This window comes from Hemitrygon akajei, chromosome 10, assembly GCF_048418815.1.
Source record: "Hemitrygon akajei chromosome 10, sHemAka1.3, whole genome shotgun sequence".
Taxonomy (NCBI): domain Eukaryota; kingdom Metazoa; phylum Chordata; class Chondrichthyes; order Myliobatiformes; family Dasyatidae; genus Hemitrygon; species Hemitrygon akajei.
Window position 1 is genome coordinate 48782013 of NC_133133.1, and position 24295 is coordinate 48806307.

The following is a 24295-nucleotide window of genomic DNA, read 5'->3' on the forward strand; positions in this document are numbered from 1 at the left end:
GAGGAGTGGTCACCCTGCACCTTCCCAAAGTCCACAATCAGCTATTAAGTCTTGCTCACGTTGAGACTCAAGCTGTGCTCACACCATTCTACTAGCCGTTCTGCTTCCTCTCTGTATGCCGTCTCATTTTGATGAAGCCAGCCACTGTTGTGTCATCAGTGAATTTGATGATTTGGTTTGAACTGGATCTAGCAGTGCAGTCACGTGTCAGCAGAGTGAACATCAGCAGGCTGAACACACAGAACTGGGGAGCAGAGTGTGATGGAGCAAGAGATGGACTGACTGTGGCCTTTATGTCAAGAAGTCCAGGATCTAGTTACAGAGAGAGGTGATGAGACCTAGTGAAGACAGTTCACCCGTCAGCTTCTGAGGTATGATCACATAGCATACTGAGCCAAAGCCACTAGACAGCATCCTGGCACATGAGGGACCATTTTCCAGATGGGACTGGATGGAGTGTAATGCAGAGGCTATGACATCATCAGTTGTCTGATATGAGAGATAACTGAACTGGAAAGGGTCCAATGTAGCAGGAAGCTGGAATTTAATGCAACCAAAAACTAGCACTTTATTATTGTTGTCAGTGCCACTGGATAGTAGTTGTTGAGGCAAGTTAGTGTCGCCCTCTTGGGCACCAGGATGATGGTGGCCACTTTGAAGTGTCGGGACAGTGAGTGGACTGTTCCAGAGAGATGTTGAAGAAACTCTTGTCTTTCACACATGGAATCAGCTAAAGCTGTTTTTTTTTTTGCATTTTATGACCCTATGAGCCACTGAACAGGATCAAGCTTTGGAGCACTTTATTATTCCAGCATCCTATTCCTTCCTAATTGCTTCATCACCTTGTCAGTGCTAGAAGCAGAGAAACACAAGCAAATCCAGACAAGGCCTGATGCTTTGTTGAAAGATCTATCCTATTGAATACGGTATGTGCTGATGTATGTGGATTCCTCACTGGGTCTTTCTGTACTAATTCAGTTCCATATGTTGTTTATTGGTGCTGCAAGTTTGACATTATTGCATCCCAAGACAAGTCGATGTCCAAGAGAGATGGTGAAATAGCAAACACAAATTACAGCAGTTCAAATTGCGATAATGCTGATTAGCTTCCTCATTGCTGTGAAAAGGATAAAAACAACAAACTCAAAGTGTTAAGCGGCATTTAAAAAGAAAATTGCTTTGTGTAAGATACTTCCAATATTGTTTAACTCTTGATGATCTTGCTGTGTTTTTCAGGGTTGCTATGGCAACAGCATCGTCTCAAGTCCTAATCCCAGATATCAATTTGAATGAAGCTTTTGAAAACTTTACTCTGGATTTTACAAGAGAAAAGAAGTTACTAGAAAGCCTCGACTATCTCACAGGTAACATTGTTAAAAGAATTTTTTGTGGTTTATTACCAACTCACAGGAAAAAATATCTATCTTCCATGAGAAGATGACATAGTTGCATACATTGATGAGAGTTAGCTTTGCCATCTACAACAAGCTCTGTAATTACAAAAGCACTTCAGATTTTTTCCACATCTTTTTCAAGATACAGTCTCAGCCAAGCAACCTAAATCCACTTGGATGTGCAACCACATCTCTTGTGACAGTGGGTAACTGCTTATTCCCCATGCATATTTGTTAGGTTTGGTATCGTGTTCCTTTCTTCAAGCAATCACTGCTGATCTCCCTGGAATCTTGTGATAAATCTCTGCTCTTACCAAACCACTGGGTGTCATTTCTGATGGATCAGATCTACCAGGGAAGGCTCACAGCATATGCTCTATGCACATTCTCCTCATAAATTTGATTGAGGACTTCAGGCATCAACAGAGTGAAATCTGTGAGATGAATTGCTACTGTGCAGCGAATTGTTTGCAGTTAGCTCTGACCTGGCAGAAAATCACTGCAGTAATCATTACAGAAATAATCTGCAAAATTCAATTCGGAGTCTACATCAGTGAACCTTGATGTTTTGGGAATACTGCTATTAGCAAGATGATACCACCAAAGCATGACATAACTCTGGCATTAATCCACTATAGTACAATTTTAATTTATTCTCTCAGTCGGGTCTCCAGGTAAAGTGAGATCTTGGTGGCTTATTCATTATAGGGCCAAGAACCAGTTTAACTGGAGTCCCTGTTTGATGACTGAACATTGCTAAGCCAACTGAAATGCTATTTCACAGCAGAGATGACAGATTTTTTTTTATACGGTGGACACAAGTAAGATGTTCAGAAGTTTAATTACAACATATTGTTTTAAATTCCACTATTCCCCCAGCAGACTGATAAAAATATGACAAAAGGTTGAGGCAGAAGAACTCCTTATGACAGACAAATGGTGATAAATGTACACTTTCTCTTCCCTCACTTATCGAGGACTCTGAAAGAGAAAAGCGTGCTAATAGGCTTCATTAATTTTGTGGGGCTATAGGCTAAATGTGAAAGTAACCGATTTGATGTGAATAATTAAGCAACACAAACATAAAGTGACTGATAATAGATCACAGAAGTATATATTTACCCAGGAAGTCTCATTTAAGAAGAGAAATGAATTCCCAGAGTTCAGTGAAGATGTTACATATATTCAAACTGGAATTGAAAACATCCTAAAATCTTTTCCTCTGTCCATTCATAATGTCTTCCTGTGCTGGAGCTCAGAGTAGAACTCTTTTGCAGGAGTCTGCTGCAGCCTGCCCACAAGGATAAACAGAATGTAATTAGGTCCTTCATGTTCGTGATGTTGGCATTAGAGAGAAAACTTATCATGCTGGTATATTTGAAGGATTAAGTGAAGATAGTGTGGATGGTGTTTATCCATTGCTTTGTCTCGGAGGAATGTAGGTGACCATGTGGATTTCTACTTTTTCCTCAAAGTTGTGCAGGTTAATTGGCCACTGTAATTTTTTCCTGGCATCTCAGTGAGTGGGTAGAATCTGGAGAAGAGTCGATGGGAATCTGGGGAGAATGGGCAAAAAGGTGTATCATAGCTCCCTACCTGTCTGGATAGTTTTTCCTCAAGATAATGTTGTTCATTTTGATACTTCTTTAATTCCACATCCATTAATGATTATTTTCACTGTGCTAAAAGAATAGTCTTGCCAAAGCAATGAAGCAGATTTCCCTGTGACCAAGGATTGGTTTGACTCTTTCCTTTTTATTTTTTCTCCATTATTTACATTCAGCTATTGACTTTCTTTTTGTCCTGTCTCAGTAATATCTATTACCCTGGATTATTCACTTTACCAAGGGTAGTTTGATCATCAGCATCTTTCATGGCAGAAACAATAGCCATTTCCTTTTTTGTTTTAGCCTGCTCAAGTTTTCTGGCCCTTCAGTACTGCTGGTCACTGATTTTTCCTCCCCACTGCATATTTGTACAGCAAAATATACCATGCTAAATTTGATTAACTCGTTACTTTGTAAAAAGGTTTCCTTTAAAACAGTTAATCTCATTTTCCCACTGCAGCCCCAAATCCTCCAAGCATTCGAGAAGAACTTTGCACAGCATCACATGATACCATTACTGTCCATTGGACTTCAGAAGATGAATTCAGCATTGTCTCCTATGAGCTACAGTATACAATCTTCACAGGACAAGCAAACTTTATCAGTAAGTTTTAAAAAGCAAGTAAGGTAAACAAGATTTTTATATGAGTAGATTATTGAGAATAATGCTAAAGATCAAAAATTAAAATTCTCAGCTCCCTGATCCATACTGATTATATTTCCACACCCTTCCTTCAATTTAAAATCTCCATTTCTGTTTTCAAATGCCTTGATGGTCTCATCTGTTGCCGTCCCTGTTCTCTCCAACCCTTCAACTCCATCATGTGTTATCTGGACGAAAGGTATTAGTCATTCATTTTTATACTACCATTCATATTATTGGTTTGAAATTTTATAATTCTCACTTGATAATTCAGCTGCAAGATATTGAATGAGAATTTTCTTCCAGTGACAAAACTCCTAGTAATAACTTGGCACAAGGTGTCTACCAAGTGCCTGGCCAATACAAAATAATGAAGTCTGATCTGTTAATTGGGCCTCACATTGTAAACAATATGATATTCTAGGAAGAGTGTTTTTATAGGAAAATACACTTGGCTTGAAGGTGATCATTCAAGACAAACTCCTATTTTTGAAGCTATAGGAAAATCTAATGCAAAATGAACCATGAACATACAAAGGCCTGTAAAATCAAATAACAGTTAACTAAGAATATTTAATTAAAAAGTGTTATTATTAACACTGTTCTTTCACAGTCACTCCTCTCCATTCAAATGAATGGTCTACCCTGCTGCAGGTTCACCGAACGAATTCCGCAGTGTTAGTGCTGGGTATTCCCCACAGCCTAATGCTTGGATGTTGGAACTCCAAATCCAATGTCAAAGCACAGTTGGGAAATCTCCAGTGAAGATCAACCAGCCTGTTCAGGTCTTCCAGATTCACTTGGGTATCACATACTGAGTGCATTTCTGCAGAGAAACACTGGCATTTCCACATGAAAATGAGAACACTTTCCTGCAAAGTCTGCACCATTAGGCAGTCAATATGACCAGCAATATCTTTTTCCCTTACATTAAAATCGTAGTGCCATAAAAGAATACATAGCTTAATCCATTTCACAACCATTATTGTTAAAACTTCAGTTTATACAAATCTTACAAAATCAGCTCTAAATTTAAATAACTTATGTTATTGAGAATGCTGCATATTTCCAGATCTTATACACCTTTGAAGTTCTATGCTGGACTATAATTACAGAGATCAGAGTAATTCCCTGCTGTAAAATATTGAACAGATGAATATAGTAATTTAATGATGCAAGCAATCTTCTAATCAGGGTCCCTGGAGAACGGTTCTTTATGTAGAATTTGGCATCAAGATACGAGATATCTTAAGAGGTCACAACAAGGAAAAAACATAAGCAACATATTATTTGAAAATTGTTATTTCGACCAGGGTTCTATTCTAGCCCGTTCAAACTATGTACATTGTAATTCAGGAGGTTCACAATCCTCGATTTTTAAAGTAATGTGTTGCTCCTCTCAAGAGATGTCTTGCCTCAGGACGTACTGCTTCTCTTAATTGCCTTCAAAGATCAAAGAAAATTTATTATCACCATATACAAACCTAAGATTTATTTTCTTGTGGTCATTCACAGTAAATACAAGAAACACAATAGAATCAATGAAAGACACCACCCAACAGGACAGAGAAACGATCAATGCACAAAAGGCAACAAACTGCAAAATAAAAGAGAAAAATAATAATAACAATAAATAAACAAGCAAAAAATATTGAGAACATGAGATGTGGAGTCCTTGAAAGTGAGACCATAGATTGTGGAAATAGTTCAGTGATGGGGTGAGAGAAGTTATCTCCACTGGTTCAAGGTCCTGATGGTTGAAGGGTAAGAACTGTTCCTGAACTTGGTGATCTGGGTCCTGAGGCTCCTGTACCTTCCTGATGGCAACAGTATGAAGGGAGCATGGCTTGGATGATGGGAGTCCTTGATGATGGATGCTACTTTTCTGTGACATGTAGATGTGCTCATTGGTGGGGAGGGCTTTACTCATGATGGGCCATATCCATTACTTTGTAGGCTTTCCCATTCAATGACATTGGTGTCTTCATTACCAGACTGTGATGCAACCAAATAATATACTCTCCAGCACACATCTATAAAAGTTTATCAGAGTTTTAAATGACATGCCAAATCTTTGCAAAACTTTTAAGGAAGTAGAGGCATTGCAATGCTTTCCTCATAATGGCACTTATGTGCTGGACCCAGGACATATCCTCTGAAATGACAACACCGAAGAATTTAAGGTTGCCGACCTTCTTCATCTCTGATCCTCCAATGAGGAATGGCTCATGGACCACCAGTTTCCTTCTCCTAAAGTCAATAATCAGCCTCTTGGTCTTGCTGACATTGAGTGAGAGGTTGTTGTTGTGGCACCACTCAGCCAGATATTCAGTGTCCCTCCTACATGCTGATTCATCACCAGCTTTGATTCGGCCAATGACAGTGGTGTCATCAACAAGCATTGGAGCCATGTTTAGCCTCACAGCTGTAGGTATAAAGAGAAGAGCAGGGAGCTAAGCACCCAGCCTTGTGTTGCACCTGTGCTAATGGAAATTGTGGAGGAGATGTTGTTGCTGATCCAAATAGGCTGGGGTCTGTAAGTGAGGAAATTGAGGTGTCAGTTGCCCAGAGGTATTGAGGCCTAGGACTTGAAACTTATTGATTAGTTTTGAGGGGAATATAAAACTGAGTGCTGAGCTTTAGTCAATTTACAGCATCCTGATGTATGCATCTTCACTGCCCAAACATTCCAGGGCTGAGTGAAGAGCTAAAGAAATGGCATCTGCTGTTGATCCTGTTGTGGCGGTAGGCAAATTGGAGTGGATACAAGTCACTTCCCAGGCAGGAGTTGATATGTTTCATCACTGTGGATGTTAGTGCTGCTGGATGATAGACATTGAGGCAGGTTAGCATGTTCCTCCTGGGCAGCGGCATAAGTGAAGCCTGTGGGTGGGTACCTCGGACTACCACAGTGAGGGGTTAAAGACATCAGTGAACCCTCCAGCCAGTTGATCAGCACAAGTCTTTAGTGCTGGTCCCGGTAGCCATCTGGGCTGACTGCTTTCCGTGGGTTGACCCACCTGAAGGATGCTCTCACATCAGTCTCAGAGACTGAAATCACAGAGCTGTGGGAGTTCATAAAAGTTCCTCCATGTTATGACAGTCAAACTAAATATAAAAGGCATTGAGTTCATCTGGGAGCAAAGCTTTCTTGTCACTTATGTCACTTGGTTTCATTTTGTAAGAGCTAATAGTGATCAAACACAGCCACAGCTGTTGAGTATCCTTAAGTGATTTAAGTTTCATCGAAATTGCCACTTCGCAAGTGAGATTGCTTTTCTGGATATCATACCTGGACCTCGTGTTTAATTGGTCCCCAGACCCAAGTGCCACTGCCGTGGCCCTCGGCAGAGTGTTGTCCTCATAGTTCACTCAGGTATTCTGGTTGGGTAAGGGGATGCACACATCTACGACTGTCTTTATAATGTCCATGTCAGCCATGGTGTATTCATTCAGGTCCTTAAACACGGTCCAGTCCAACAAATTGAAGCAATCCCATAGCCTCTCCTCTACCTCCCATGAGCACCTCTTTGTTGTCCTTATCTCTGGAGCCTTGCACTTCAGCCTCTGCCTGTATGCAGGTAGGAGTGCAGCCAAGTGATCAGTTTTCTCAAAACGCGGTATAGGCATGGAATGGTAGGGATTTTTAATTGTGGTATAGCAGTGGTCGATTGTGTTGGGATCCCTGGTGTTGCAGATGATATACTGATAATTGGGCAGAAATTTCTTCGAACAAGTCTGATTGAAGTACTTGAAAATGATTTGAAAGGCATTGGGGTATGCTGTTTGTTTGCTGATGGTGACACCCAGTACTTCATATGCCGGATTAGCATTGACCTTTGGTTGTATGTAAACTGCAGTCAGTTTCACAGTGGATAACTCTCTTGGTCAGTTGAATGGGTAGCACTTAATTATTAGATGTTCCAGATTGGAGGAATATGACTTGCTTCTGAGCACCACAAAGAATTTCTTGTAAAACAAGACCCCACACTTTTGCCTTCTCTGAATGAGCAAGCTGGTTCACCCTGTGTATCGCAAAGCCCTTGGGTATTGCCAATGTATCCGGCATGTCCAGAGTCAGCCATGTCTCCGTGAAACACAGAATGCAGCAATTCCTCATTTCCCTATGATACAACAATGTTGCCCTTAGGTCCTCAATCTTGTTCTCCAGCAACTGTGCATTTGTTAACATGATGCTGAGTCGAGGAGGATTCATAGCCCAGCATCTTAGCTTGGCTTGGAGTCCTCACCTCCTCCCTCTCAAACATGGTGATGTATCTTCATCCACTTAAAGGTGCATTACCTGGCTGCCTGAGTGTTAAGTCTACTGAGTCCTTCAGAAGATCATGAAATCTCTTTTCAGTTAAGTTGGTTGAAAAGTACAATATTTAAGGAAAATTACAGGCTGCAGATTGCAGTGAGAGTTGGTTAGAGAAAGTATATTTATAGGTTTTATGAGCTGCCCACAACACGTCACCATGGTTCATTTCAGAGCATTTGTGGTGAGTGTAGGATATTGTGATCTCTTAAGAGATTTCTGGCAATTTACATTTTTTCTTCAAAGCCTACATTTTACATCGAGATTAATGGAGGACAGAGCTGTAGCTACACATATGTGGAATGCTCATTCTTTCAAAAATATGAGAGCAGAACATAGCTGGAATGCCATCACTCATCCTGCATTAAGATTTGTCATAATTATTTTGCCTCCTACATCACAATCAAGAACTTCCTGTCAAGGTCAGCATAACAATATTGTTGCAGTCTTGAACTTTGCCGCTGGCTTCTTCCTTGTACCCTCAGGGTGTTTTGGTAGCATAACCTGTCTTTGCTCAGACCTGCATTAAATGGGAAACTAGTGGCACACTTGTCAAATGAAGACACTTGCATTACATTCTCTGATGGACAAGCAGAACTGTCAGGGTAGGGCTCTAGAGAACCCTGTAACCTCCTCAAGCCGCAATCCCAGGAAATCATCAGATCTCTTTACATCATCACACTGGCTCCTTCAAATGCCCTCACTTCCTTAATGAACCACAAAGGTTTCCACACCATTGATGTAACTGGCTCTAGAGTGCCCGTGACATGTCAGCAGATCACAAGGGTCCCAGCAGTAACCATGGTCCTTTGATTTGGACACTTTACCATGGCCTGGTGACAAACACTGCATAGAAATATTGTCTCCTGTTACTTAGATCCTGCTCTATTTGTACCATTCATTGCAGAGATTTAAGAAAGAAAGATAGAATGACATGCAGAAAAATTGCTGTTCTGAATTTGCCTGGGGTTAGTTGTTGTCACTGTGTGGTGATGAAGGCAAATTTTGCATTCCAGACTCTCGAGGGAGGAAGAGCATTTGCTGATGCTAAGACAAGGTTTACCAGGATGCTGCCTGGTTTAAAGGGCAGGTTCCATCATGAGAGGTCAGATAAAGTTGTTTTTTTTCCTCTGGAGTGGTGGAGCCTGTGGGGAAATCTGAAAGAGATTTATAAGACTATGAGAGATATAAAGTAGACAGGGAATATCTATTTCCCTGGGTTGAAATGTTTATTACCAGAGGGAATCCATTAAAGGTGAGAGAGGATAGTAGGTTCAAGGGGGATATGAGGACTATGATTTTTTACTCAGAGTGGTGGATGCCTGGAATGTGCTGCCTAGTATGGTGATAGATGCAAATACATTAGAGGCTTTTAAGAGAAGTTTGGATAGACACATGGATGTAAGGAAGGTGGAGGGGTATGGGCATTGTGTAGGTATGAGTGATTAGTGTTTGGTGTGTTTGATTTGCATTTTAGCTGGTTCAGCACAACATTGTGGGCTGAATGGCCTGTTCCTGTGCTCTACTGTTCTGTGTTCGAAGATTGAAACTTTTGAATTGGCACTATTGGCATGTTGAGAGCCAGCATAACACGGTAGTGTTGGATGAGCCCTTATTAGAGTATCAGTATTACAGCAACATTCCTTGGATTACTGAAACATCAGGATGAACAGGGCACAGTTGATCAAGAAAGCAGTAAAAAGATTGGAAGCCTGAAAATGAGTAAGAGGTGGATTTAAGCAGTAGAAGCAACTTGAAGGAGGATAAAATTAGGTGTTTAAGAAAGAATATGTGGAATTCAGAAGCTCTGTCCAAGATTGAATAGCACCCCAAGCCTAAGGAACTATTGGGTTCAACCTGAAACCATAGATACAGAGAGAGAGGGAAAAGAAGATTTATTGCTCTTTACTAATGTTGCAATGGATAGACAGGCGTCAATAATGGCTTCATTCAGCCCAATGTTCAGCTTAAGGAAATAGCAGATAATAAAGGACAGGAGGCCAACCAAACATAAAAATACATCACTACAAGCTTGCACAGTATTCAATACGTCCATACATGCCAGTCACATATTCCTGCTCTCTCTCCAAACTGATTGATGGCCTTTTGTGTCTCTTTGTTAAATATATTTATGACTTGACTTCCACTGTCTTATGTAGTAGGAAATTTTGATTCACCAGTCTTTTAATGAGGACATTTCTCTAAACTCAGTCTTGAGTGTCTGGCCTCAATCATAGCACTGTTATTCCTGATTCTAGACTGCACTTCCCACAAGCCAGAGGAAATATTCTGTCTGCATTCAGCTTGTTGAGCCCTCTCAGAATTTCTGTACATAGACCTTTGTGAGCATTTCAAAAGGGACTGGCAGTGCACTACACACTCATATGTGAATGCTGTCCCACACGTCTGATCAAGGCAGCAAAGTGGCAGGTCAATAGAATTAGTGAGCCAAGGACAGATCTTCAGGCTCTCTGAGGCTAATGGATGAATAAGTAAAAGCATTTGTAACAGCAAGCTTCAGACATGTCAGCTCATTCAGAAACCGCTCTGCATCAAATTAATGTATAACAAGTAAGGTAAGGTAACATTAAATGGATTGGTTCGGGCAGGTGCTTGTCCTGTTATGTCCTCCAGCAGACTTAACGAATAGTGACAACCTCTACTTCCAGTGGAAAAATGTAGACATTCTTGTGAAACAGTAACAAGCTGCCCCATAGGCTGAAATGCTGACAGCTTAAATCCACCTTCCTCTTGTTAGTATGTGCTGACTTTACCTCTGTACCTTATTTCAGAAAATGCGCTGAGGTTAATGACTTTAATTGTTCTCTTAATCAGAGCCTAGTTATAAAAGTTTACATAGTCTTGCATAAGTAACATTTTAACCATCAAATGCAAGAAAACACAGTAACAGAGGATAACATGAGCAGGAATTGGCATCACCTGCAAGCTGGAATTGTCATTCAGTTTGATTATGGCTGATAGACCTTTAGTTTCTACTTGTCCTCTATGCCAGATCTCTGCAGCTATCAATTCCCTGATCTTTCAAAAGAAAAGGTCTGATTTCACTTTGAGTAGTTAATAGGAGTGATACTCCACAATGATCTGGACCAGAGAATTCCAAAGATTTGATATGATCTTGGTTTTAAATAGCCAGTTCCTTATCTTCAAACTACGTCACCCCCTTCAGCATTCTCCCACTAACAAAAACATCTTGACACTTGCACTGTCATGCCACTTTACGATCTTATACCTTTCAATGAGCTCACTCTTTGTTCGCATAAGAATGCAGATCAACCTGCTTATCCTCTCTTGAAAGAACAGTACTGTCATTTAGCCCAGTGAATCTTTTTGGACTGCTGTCAATGCTACTATCACCAAGTAGTCACTGAATCTTACTAGAGTGAAAAACAAAATTACCTGGCGTGTAGGACATCATTTTAATAAAAGGATCCAATACTTATAAAGCAATACAATAATTTGTATGGGTGGCCCTGGTCTTCATCAGCTTCCTAATCTAACAAACTTCATTTTAAAGACCAATTTTAATTTTTGGGGACCAGTGTTGTGGGCTGTGTAAATACATGAATTGGGGATGGTGATGAAAGAAGAACATATTGAATTTTATGGATCCTTGAGACCAGCTAGATGATAATCATTTCTCCAAAACATACAACTTACCACAAATCTAACCTCAGGAAAAGCATTAAACATAGAGTAGCAGTCAGACTAACAGGATGCTTCAATCTATTCCATGGCTGAAGAGCGGCCCAGTGATTCATGAAGATACAAATTAGGAACTCCCAAGGAGAGTCATGAAGATCTAATATAATTCTCTCGTACAATATAGAATAAGAAACATATCAAGAAATGGAAAGATTTTGAAACATTTCCCTGGCTATTCCTTGCTTATAAGTAATTACAATGGATTCTGGTTAATTGGGAAACATTGGGACCAATAGATTTTTACCCAATTAACAGCTGCCCCAATTAGCCGAAGTATCATGGAAATAGTTTAAAGGTATAAAAAACACAAACTACCATTTAACTGAGTAACAAAGTATATATTTGAATGAAATACAGTACAAAATACAACACTAAGAATGCAGTCGGCCCTCCTTATCCGCGGGTTCCACGTGTGCGGATTCAACCAACCGCGGATTGGGAAAACCTGGAAGTTGAGCATTGTTTGCCTCGCATTTGGTTCATTCGCTACTTGTGTTGTGGGCGAGAGGAAGGACTTTAAGGCTAGTAAGGGATGGCTGGCTAGCTATGTAAAGCACTACAGCCTCAAGAACTTAAAGATCACGGGACAATCAGGATTGGCTGATGCTGAGGTGGCATCAGCGTTCCCAGAAGAGCTACAATGGTTGCGTCTGTACTGAACGTGTACAGACTTTGTTTCTTGTCATTATTCCGTAAACAATACAGTATAACAACTATTTTACATAGCATTTACATTGTATTAGGTATTATAAGTAATCTAGAGATGATTTAAAGTATATGGGAGGATGTGCGTAGGTTATATGCAAATACTACGCCATTTTATATAAGGGTCTTGAGCATTCGCATTTTTTGGTATTGGCGGAGGGTTCCGGAACCAATCCCCTGTGGATAAGGAAGTCCGACTGTACTACTACAATAGTATAAAACTATGTATTAGTTCCCAATAGCTCATCCAGTATAAGTTGCTGCATTCTTTTGATTGACTATAAATGAACAAAATCAAGGCAGGCACCTCATGGCAATAATGGACTGTTTCATACAAAGCTACTGGCAAAAGCAGTCTCTAAGCCTTCATTTTGATTGTAACATTCAAGATGATAGTCGACACCTTCAAATTCTTTGTGGTTTCTAACTTGTTGAAGTAGTAAAATAATTTCATCTTTACTCCCGCCGTTCCTGGCATTTCTAAGCCTGAATGCTTGAAACTGTAGAGAGCAGGACAGTTCTCAATGGTCTTATTGCTTCTTTCTCACCAGCTATCAGTGACAAAAATCACTGCTTTTGAATACAAGCACATGCAACTGACACTATTTAAAAACTGTTTACTTTAAGTACTGAGTACTTTCTAATGACCACACAAGTGCACATGTCTAACGCTAGCTAGAAGCTGTTCAGCAAGTCTCCTGCCCCAGTAAGTTGGCATAAGGTCCCAAATAAACAAAGGGAATCCCAGTTTATTTTCTCAATTAGTTTATGTTCTTTAAGAAGTGTCCCAAGTAAGCAGTTGGCCCCAATTAACCAATGGCCTAATTGGCAGGAATCGGCAGTATTTTGCAAATAAGTAGTGAACTTAAATATCTTTGGCTAATGAATTTGGTTCTTAATATTTTTAATGATTAAAAGACATTGCTAAATAGATTCAATTAGCAGTTCAGTTTCATAATTTCTGAATTGCTTTATCCAAATGATCAACAAACATATCAGACCTGTTCTTGGAGCTGCCTGAGCTAATATTTAAATGTAAGCACTATCTTCACTACTCTCTGGTTCAATTCTCAGCAGATTCAACTGATTACCAGTTGTTTACTAATTGAACAGAATAATAAAGCAATTAATCACTGCCTCTGTAAAGCAAGCCAAATAATTAACTTACGTTTGAATTTACCAACTAAAACCTTTTGCCATGAATCCCCCAAGGCGTGTGTACAGCTGAGCAGTGTAGACAACAGGGTTCCAGGTTTGATTTGCATTGTGTTATCCTCTTGGGAGGGACTTGGAATGCTGCAGTTATTTAAGCAGAGCTAGTGAGGAGTTGGGTCTGTGAGATGTGGTACACACTCATCCACTACCCGGCAACACCCTTACTGCAAAATGCATATTAGGGGATGCAGAATTAGGACAACAGCGCTCACAATATGGGTGACTCCCACAAAGTGTAGTGGAATCGGCCCGCAGTACGTGAAGCTGAGTGAAGTTGTCCCTTGTGATTCAAGAGGCTGTTGATTGAAAGGGTAATAGCTGTTCCTGAAGCTGCTGGTGTGGGTCCTGAGGCTCCTGGACCACCTTCCTCCTGGCAGCAATGCAAAGGGAGCACGGCTTGGGTGGCGGGAATCCTCGATGATGGCTGCTCCTTTCCTGTGACAGCACTCCATGTAAATACAGTCAATGCTATTGACTCACTTTCAAAGACTCTTCATCTTATGCTCTTGATACTTATTGCTTAATTATTTTATTTTTTTCTTTTTGTACGTTCACTGTTTGGTGTCTTTTGTACGTTAATTGTTTGTCCTGTTTGGTTGCAGTCTTTCATAGATTCTGTAATGTTTCTTGTACTTATTGTGAAGGCCCACGAAGAAAATAGAATCTCAGAGTTGTATATGGTGACACATATGTAGTTTGATAATACATTTACTTTGCACTTAGACTCTGTTGACTGAATAACTTGCTGCTTATTCAAAAGCCTATAGAATGGCTGCTTGAGGTGGCTACTGCCCATGGGACTGTACTCCAGCTTTAGCCAATGACTTTTAATGAAATGGAGGGGAAAAATTAAAACAGCAAAACAATAGTGGCTTAAATCTTGCTTCGCCTTGTTACAAATAAGCGATGCCTTGTTTGTAAAGATCCATACAGATTACTTTAAGTACATTCCTTACAACATTATGCTGTAAAGTAATACACATAGCCTATGTATTTCTTGCTTTTCTGTCAGAAATACTGCTTTTCAGATATGAGATTAAGCTGAAGTTACATCTGTGTTTTCAAGTAGAAGAATTAGGGATTTCTCCACAAATGCCATGACCAATATTTACTGTTCAATGTCACAGAAACAGATAACTTAACCATTTGCATGTTGCTCTGTGTTTGAGTCTAATAGGCACAATTTGCTTTCTGAATATACATAATGAAGGTGATTAGACACATGCTGAGAATGGGAGAGGGTAAATAAGCCCTCCATCCCTCATGGATTTCACCTTTTTCTTTCTAAACTTTCAAAATATTAAAATAAGATGGTTAGCTGTGCTGGCAAGTCTTCTGGATGTTATTCCAATAAAGGCACGTCACTAGATGTCTTTTTGGATTCCTTCCTTGTCCAGGATCACATTCCATGGATAACACATAAGTGCAAATCCATGATCACTAGATCCTAAGAAAGTGTTTTGTTTTGCTTTTAAAAAAGCAATGGTCAGTTATTCTTATAATTTTAGTTTGTGCTCATCTTACCCAGCCACAACTCTTTCCATTGCAGGCTTATACAATTCTGTTGATAGTTGGATGATCGTCCCCAACATCAAACAAAACCATTACACAGTGCACGGACTACAGACTGGAACCAGGTATATCTTTGTTGTGAAAGCAATCAACCAGGCTGGCAGTCGTATCAGTGAACCGGCTAGACTGAAGACCAATAGTAAGTATTCCCTTAACTGCTTGTTGAGTTAATAGTCCAATATAATTTAAAACTTGCCCTTCTGCTATCCTCAGTTAGCAATGGGACATAGAGGCTAGCATCATCCTTCCAGTTAACCCAATTATTGGGTTTTCTTAAAAAGATAGAACAAAAATGAAGTATTTATTGACTCAATTTGTTGATCTCAGCTTGGCTAGCAGCAAATATTAAATTTGTGCTATCGATAGAATCCCCAGGGCCTTGGTAAGGCTACTTGTGAATATGTGTGTGCATGTCAGTCTGGAATATATACACTGTTTATTTTTATAAAATTCTGTATGGAATATCAGTGCAATGCAGTAATAGATTTAATTTCCTTCAGTGTAACAGTTGTTCCATGTTTCAGTTATAGTCAGGTATACTGCTCAAATGCAACAGATGTCAAGTGCATTATGACTGCATGCAAAGTAAATTTACAGTAGTATGGTAATCATTGTCCAGCAGAGAAAATTAAACCGGGACTCTATTTAAGGAGAGTTGAATGGAATGTGAATTTTTGACCAAATCTTAAAGGCTTGACATATGTTTGGAAACCGTTCTGGTGTTTATGATGCAGTACTTACCACCCTGAACACTGTACAACACAGGACACCACAGATCGGTTTTGCCAGCACTTTTGACAAAAGAGTTGGGGCAGGTGAAGCAATTGATTTATAGGCTTTCATGCGTACAATAGCTTTCAAGTTGCAAATGCAATTTTAAATTTCTAGTCCTTCTGCAGCAAGAATGAATTTATACAGTAAAGCATAAAAATGGAAAAACTGACTGATCCTTAACAATGAAAGAGAAATGGATTCATGCACTCATTTATAACGACACACATCAAAGTGCTTCGGAACAATCTCTATGGAAATTAGTCCATCTTCAACACTTAAAAGAAAATTCAGAACTAGATACAAGGGGAATTTGTTCTATTTTAGTCCTTCAGTCTTAAAGTCATCCCCTCCCACTTCACCAGCTGCAGAAACAGGTCCTCAGTCACTATGCCACACCCTGGCAGCTGCTTTGGGCATGGGCCTTCTGCTTGGAATTTCAGTAAAAATGGGCAACATGTTAGAGAACAAAAACCTGCTTCTCATACTGAACTAATGTGGAGGTTGTTAGGCAAGTCCTAACTATTTCAGGGAAGGAAGGAATAGATCAGACATGGGGTAAAGGGTGGGACAGATCTCTGTTGCCAACACTTAGTGGTAGTATGGCCTATCAATACTGATTGAGATTCAGGGTGAGGAGGTGGAAATGGAAGAAAGTACATTTAACTGTATCTTTATGCTACGAAGAATCAGAAGACAAGCCCATGACTATGCTCATTAGTGAATGAAAAAGGTCAATGGCTGGTACTTCATTGCAACCAAGAAATCTTACAGAACAGAAATATGCCAGTCAAAACAGAGCTCCTCAGCCTAATCCAGCAATAGATCTACAGCCTGCAGTTTTCACTCTCAGCTCTTCAATCACTATCCAAGTACTGTTTAAATGTGAGGTGGGGTTTTAGCCTTTAGCAGCTTTTCAGATAGCAAGTACCAGACCCTTGCCATTTCTGAGGTGCAGGAGGCGAGGAGTGAGGGGAAGAATATTTTCCTCATTCTTTACTTATCCTTCTACCTTTATGACTGGGTGAGTTATGCTGAAGTTACTTAAAATTTAACCTGCAACTCTTTGATTACTGGGCTTGTATATCATTGTTATTGGCAAGACACTGTAGAGGGTAAATAGTTACAATATAAAATCAATTTCATTGCTCTAAAGCAAGTGAAAATTGGAGAAGAGCAGTTATATAATGCTAGTCAGTCTTCACCTCAAAAAAAAATTCGGAGAAATATTTAAATATAATGCAAGGGGCACAACTTATTTGAATTCATCTTCTCTGCCTCAGCACACAACAAGAGTTAGAAATTCAGCACATCGAGTGAATTTCTGTTTAAATAGAATGCCAGAATCAAACTTCTCCTTTGAATCTACAGCACATCCAGCTGGAATTGGCTGTGTGACAAAAGATCAAACCAGACATCAAAAATTCAGCTATCTTGGCAGGTTAATCTCATGAAGAATACCAATGATCAAAGTCGTTGACAGGAGCTTTGTTGTGTAGCTGAGAAGTTGTCATAGGTTGAGGAATTTGAGAAGCTGAATCACTTCCAGTATTAATGTATTCATATTCATGTGAAAGAATCTCGCTTACAATTTTACTAGAGCTCATTCAAGTTGAGGGATGATTGTTATTGGTTGATATGTGATTGGTTCATATGCAGAGCCTGTCTGTGTTCTCAATAGTCTTCTTTAAATTGCAAGATGGTTTCAGCAGCACTGATCTCAGCGGTGACCCTACTGCACTGTCAAAAATTGTATAGATGGTTAAAATGACGATTGTAACTGCAATCTGCTGCTGATGAGTTTACCCACCCTTCATTCCTGACTCCCCCTACCTGCAAATAATTTAATTATTACATTGCAGGCTGTCAGAGGGGTATATCCACTCTGAAGAGGCATTATAGATTGTAGATATTGTTTTTGATTCCAGCATGACAAAAAATAGTTTGAATTGTAACTGCATTAATAAACTCACTTCATTTTTGTAATGAGATTCTGAGTTTCTGCCGATGTCAGCACTATATGTAAAAAAAAGTATGATAAATGCAGCTGGCCAGTCAACTATAGGAGTCAGCTCAGAGTCTGTGATTAACCAGCATACATTGTGTCATACAGTAGACCTTTGCATGGTCTGACATCTATCACATTGTACTAAATGAGAGGTTATAATCGATTCAGTAAGTTTCCAACATATCCTTGCATCATGTTACATACTCCCTTTTGCCCCATTTCCTTGAATCTTTTCCATCATCTCAGCTTAAAAAAATAGATGTTAATTTCATCTTCAAGAACCAGGATGGATGGCATGGCAGCTAAAATGCAAAAAGACAAATGCGTATCTACTGAAAGTGATTGAGGTTTTCACGAAAAAGCTTTTGAACAGAAAGATTAATGCCAATGTTAGATACTAATTTGCACAGAGGGTGGCCTCGTTTAAAAACAATGTGTTTCTACCTAGACTAAAAAGGGACTAATAAGAATATGCCAGTGAACTTGACAATAAACACATTACTCATCTCAGAAAGACTAAAATACAACGCAGGAGAAGATAGTTTCTTTTTTAAATGGGGAAGTTTAAATTGTCCTGCTGGGAAAAGATTAGTGGTGGTTCTCCCAAAGCTTCATCAATAGGCAGAATTGTTGGATAACCGCATTGTGATTTTACATTGTTTCAGACCAGCTGACTGGGAAGCTCCTTAAGCTTGTCAGCTGAGTATCTATGGGCCATGTTCTTTCTTCCAGCATGCCCAGGGGCACAGCCTTACTCTGGGCCAGCTCCCAGCTAACCAGCAAGACACAGCAAAACATGTCACATAGCTGCTGACTACTATGAAATGTGGCTCTTCCACAAACTCTTGGGATCCAGTAAGGCATTTAAAGTAAATAAATCAAATCAATTATTGTTCTTCCGATGCTTTTCAACGGGGTGCTGTACTTGCAACAAATTAGCCTAGTATGGGCCGATCTCCCAGCCCAAGGAATGGAGGTTTGTAATGTACCATTGGATCTATGGAGAATCCTATTATGTGCTAGTTCAATGAGGTCATACCTTATAAGCACTATGAAGTACTGACTCATGCACCTGAGGAGCTCTAAAAAATGTGTGCTGCTTATTTAAGGGTTCCCTCAGAGTACCTGTAGAATTGTTTAAAAAGTTGTTACAGTCCAGGGAGGAGTTGTTGCATGGCATAATTCTTTGGGATTTGTGGCCTTAAGGCAACAGTTACTGTTCACAATCAATTACATTTACCACCAGCACAGCAAAATATGGGGATCCCAATCTGGCAATTAACTGGAGCACAAGGCTGCAGTTTTGTTTTTAAATTCTTTTTTAGTTGTGCTTAGGAGCCCAGAGTTCCTGCACAGTTAAAAAGTTAAAACGCAGCACCTTCTAGCAGGATTCCTGACGTTCAAATTGTGATCTGATCTATTGATTGGAAATACTCATAATTCATCGAGGGTAACTGGAACTCAGGCCAGCCTGGAATGGTCTGAAAGATGGCTTGCAGTGAGCTGGGTACCAACATCTCGTTACTGCTATTCAAATCAGGAGAATAAATTAAGACTAGAATATGATATGACAATCCATTAATTTACCAAGAGAAATTGTCACACTCAGTATTTTAGTTAATAAATTTACTTTAATCTCCAAGGTTAGTAAGCAATAGATTGGGCTGGATCAAACTGACCCATTCCTTACCCACAGCCCGCTTTTATTCTAATGCCAAGTCTGGCATTAGAACCAAATCAAATTGCACTACTCTAACTTGAAATATGATCTTATCAAAATTCATGAGGGGAGGAATTATTTTCAGAGTATTAGATATAAAACCTGTAATTTAAAATGACCCATTATTTTGCGGTTTTCCCTGGAGTTCACAGAAAGATGGGTCTACCTGCATTTCATTAACAATTATTCAAATGGCTCTGTATTAGTAAGACGCAAACAACATCAAGAAAATTAGTCATCTTCTGCAGAACTTCTCAAATGTAAGTTACTGGAAAAATCTTGGTACTCTGTTTGAATATGGGGCTGTCAGCAACTGGCTACTTGCTTCAAAATGCAGATTTATTTTGAAAATAAAGATAAAAGAATTGTCAACCTCAAAATAAACATTTATTGAAAAAGAATGGGATTAATGGCAAATTTGTAATTTTGCTTTGTTATTGGTGTCATCCAGGTCAACCCTTCAAACTGGACCCCAAAACTGCTCACAAGAAATTAAAGCTGTCCAACGATGGGCTCTCGATGGAACGGGATGAAAACTCCATGAAAAAGAGTCACACCCCTGAACGTTTCAGCAGCCAGGGCAGCTACGGTGCCTTGGGAAATGTGTTCATTGATAGCGGCTGCCATTACTGGGAGGTTCTACTTGGAGCATGCACATGGTATGGAATATTGAAATATTAGACAAAGACTTAACTTTTCAGATCAATTGTGTTTCTTTTACACTCCCCCAACCAAACAGAAATGTCATTAAGATTACATTTCAAAAATTCCAAATATTAACCAGTTCTCTGTCTCATAGCTGCTGTCTGATCTAAGTATAGCTGGCATTTTCTGGTTTTATTAACAATATATGCTCCAATTATTAAGTTTAATGAAACAGATTTTTAATTTTTTTTAATATAAGGACCTGTTTCCATTTCCTTCCATGGAGAGAGCAAAGCAGTAAAGTACCTAGACAATCAGTCTGGGCATCTAGACTAATGATTTAAATGTATGAGGTCAAAATATTCCATGGCAGCAGAGATATTGAATTATTAACTAAGCCAAAATCAGTAATGGTGACTATGAGGCTATCAAATCCTGAGATCCGCTAATCTTAGTTAGGGAAGAAAATCTGTTACCTACATATGCTGTTATGTTGGTTGTGATGTAGTTCATTCTTCAGTGATTTCTGAAATGCCCTTGGTTTTACGCAGCACCAGACAGAGCAAAAAAATACTAGACAGAAGATGCAGAATCCACCTCGGCGAGAAATTCACTTGTAAGAAAATCAAACAAGAGGGTCTCAGAATCATATCTTTCAAACAAGTCACAGGTTCTCCATCACCAGCCCTTGGTTAATCTTACCCTAGATTCACAGTCATGAGTGGCAATGGGACTCTTCTACACTGAAATAATCCCCTTAAATCAAGTTTCAAATTTCAGGTGGAAGGCGTGCACTAATCACTCACCCCTACTGCTGCCCGTTGTCCATGGATGAAATTGGTTTTCCTCCATCTTGAACAATATTTGGAAACATCACTGCTTTTAGCAAAACCACAGAAAATGTACCGAGTTAAAATGTCCTGTGACTCATTAGTATCACCACTGGTCGAGGTAGCCTGAGTTTTGAAGGAGAAGGCCACTAGACTGTATCTGTAGCAAGTGACAAAAAAAAAGAATTATTTTACCTACTCCTCACCAGTTTACCCACCAAACACCAGAAGGCATACATGCTACAGAATTAACCCCAGTTCTAAGCAAACTGTGCCTATACTAGCATCTATGCAACCATATGCAAATATTCAAGTTTATGCCCTATCCATGGAAAGGAGGACAAGTTTAATCCAGCCAACCTTAACCCTCTCAGAACCAATTGCAGTTCATTTGGGAATTTTCAGGTAGGGTTGAGTCAACACTTCACTTGGAACCTCACATCTAAAATACAAGAGATTAATGTGTGGAGGAGGGGTTATAAATGGCAGAAGTAGGTTTCATTGCATCAACAAGCCTCAGTAAAACTCAAAATCAACAAAAATCAGGTAGAAAAATCTGCCTAGAGACATGGTTAGTATAAATGAATGTGCTTGCGATTATGGGAGATGAATCATTTCAGCCCAGAATGTCACTGCAGGGGCTCTGATATGCTCTAGATCCAAACATCTTCAGTAGTTTCAATGACTTTGCCTGTATACAGTTATAGGTGAGAATATTTGCAGATGGTAAGGGAGTTCTCTGTCTGTTTCACACTGCTCAGGTAATGAACCTGCTCTCCTAGGAGGCCATTGACAATTAAGATTGTCTTAAAGACAATTAGAAATATGCATTAAATACAAGCATAATCATCAATATCTACATGCCAAAATGAAAATAATAAGAGTTTGTGTTAATGTAGTTCAAAAGACGTCATAAGAGCAAAGACCTGTAACTAATATCAGTGTAATATTAATCTACTAAAAATGAGGTTCTAGACAATTAATTTTGTGGTCTGCCGTAATCTCTTTGGATTTCTAATATTCCTTTCACAGCTTTTCCATATAGAAAATTAAAACTGTTCCTAACTGAACATCAAACGTTAAAAGGGTTTACATGACTTTTCATTGTTTCATTTCCTTCAGGTATTCCATTGGCATTTCATATAAATCAACCCCGAAGAATGAATGGAATGGAAAGAATTCTTCATCGTGGGTGTTCTCCCGATGCAATAACAACTTTGCTGTCAGACACAGTGGCAAAGAGATGTCAGTGGATGCCAGCCATCAGCTGAGGAGACTAGGTGTCCTACTTGACTATGATGGTAACACACTATCATTCTATGATGCGATGAACACACATCATCTGCACACATTCGACATATCTTTTGTTCTGCCTGTATGCCCCACGTTTACAATCTGGAACAAATCAATAATGATCCTGACAGGGCTTCCTGTCCCAGACCCATTGGACTGCTTAGAACAGCAGCAGGAGTGCATTTGTAGACCGCAGGAATCTCCATATATGTCAGCAATGAAAGTCAATCAATAAAAGGCCAGACTGAAGTTGGCCCTCCAATCCATCCACGATTCCTTAGTACTCCAAAATGGAAGAAAAAATATCATGTAGCTATTCCAAACAGGGCTGGACTATGCATTGTGCCCTCTCATGATAGCACAGAAGCCGCCTTACATAGAAGTGACTACTATTGTATTGAATTTATAAATTATTTATGTTGAATTATGTTTGCAGATTATCATTGGAGAGATATTGTATTCCAAATGCACTTTCAAGTCATGCTTTAAAAATTATGAAAAGCTGTTTTTAATTCAAAGATGGAAGATATATAAAGTAGATCTGAAGATGTGGTTTCCTCAGTTTCTAGGCATTCTTGCATAGTGCATTAGATCCACCTGGCTTTCAGACACTGGCACAAATTGTTGTTCTTGTTTGCTGAGAGAATCATCTGCACCACTGAATGACGCTTCTGGCTGAGAAAGGTGAAGGATGCTACTGTTCACATGTCACTCAGCAGCAGAACTGTTGCCATAATCAGGAGCTGCTGCAAGATGACAGATGAAGTTTCCAGAAGACAGGCATTTTCAGAGAATGCCTAGGAGCAGAGCCTATTCCAATCAAGTCATCCTAATGTACTTCATAAATCCATTATCTTGTCGTCTTTGTATTGTTTGTGATTGAAGAGAAGCAGTTCAATGAATTGTACAGGAGCCACACTGATGCTATGGAATTTTAACTGTGTATGTATAAATGTTATAAATATTTAAAGAAAACTGGCTGATTTCACCCATTTGAAAAGAGAGATCATTTGCCAAGTTTGTGATAATTTTGAAAATTACGAAATACTGATGACATATAGAAGTAACTCTGTTTAAAACTGCAGAGGAATGTCTTTAAAGTGGAGCCCTTTAAGATACCTGTTCATTGATTATTACACACACAATACACCTCACACTTACCCCACTCCCCACAACACAGGGAATTTTGTGAGCATCCATCCCCATGCCAGAGATGGAAAGACAAGCTCCTATCTCTCATGATGCACAACACAGCTAGGAGATGAAGACTCATATTTCATTTTGAGTGATTAAAGTCAAATGCGTACTGAAACTCTGAAATACCACATGCATTTTCCATGCAAGTATTCACACAGTGATCCACGTAATAGCTCACAGGAAGAAAACAACCTAATTTTAAAACTAGTGGCAGATAATGTGATTTTAACTAGAGTTAGCCTTCAAATCAACATTCATAAAATAGCCATGGAACTGCAGAGATATGCTCCCATGCTATGGAAGCAAAAAAAAAAAAGAAAATTTTGCCTGTAATGTATAGAACGCAAAACTGTACAGATTAGGTACAGACTCTTCAGCCCACAATATTGTTCCAAACTAGATTAATATCAAAAGTACAAGTATGAGTTTAATTTGATTTGATTGATCAATGATTATTGCCTGGACAATGTCCATATCATTACATTTCTGGCACATTCAAGTAGCTAGTAAATGCCTCTATTGTAATTGCCTTCACCACCATTGCAAGTAGCATGTTCCAGGCACCCAGCACGCTGTGTAAAAAATAGGCCCTGCACACCTCCATTCAACTTACCCCCTCTCACCAGCTGGTATTATACATTTCATCCCTGGGAA

At 39.4% G+C, this 24295-nt stretch overlaps 1 protein-coding gene across 10 annotated transcripts in view; it reads left to right on the forward strand.

The window, feature by feature from the left end:
- Nucleotides 1-23445, forward strand: part of mid2 (midline 2) — a 271492-nt gene extending 248047 nt beyond the window's left edge. For all 10 annotated transcript variants that reach the window (XM_073058220.1, XM_073058217.1, XM_073058218.1 and 7 more), the window contains 5 exons: nt 1237-1364; nt 3462-3605; nt 15155-15316; nt 20128-20335; nt 22274-23445. In XM_073058220.1, coding sequence (XP_072914321.1) covers nt 1237-1364; nt 3462-3605; nt 15155-15316; nt 20128-20335; nt 22274-22679 — 1048 coding nt within the window. In that variant the 3' untranslated portion in view covers nt 22680-23445. The remainder of the gene's footprint in view (nt 1-1236; nt 1365-3461; nt 3606-15154; nt 15317-20127; nt 20336-22273) is intronic.
- Nucleotides 23446-24295: the final 850 nt, after the last annotated feature.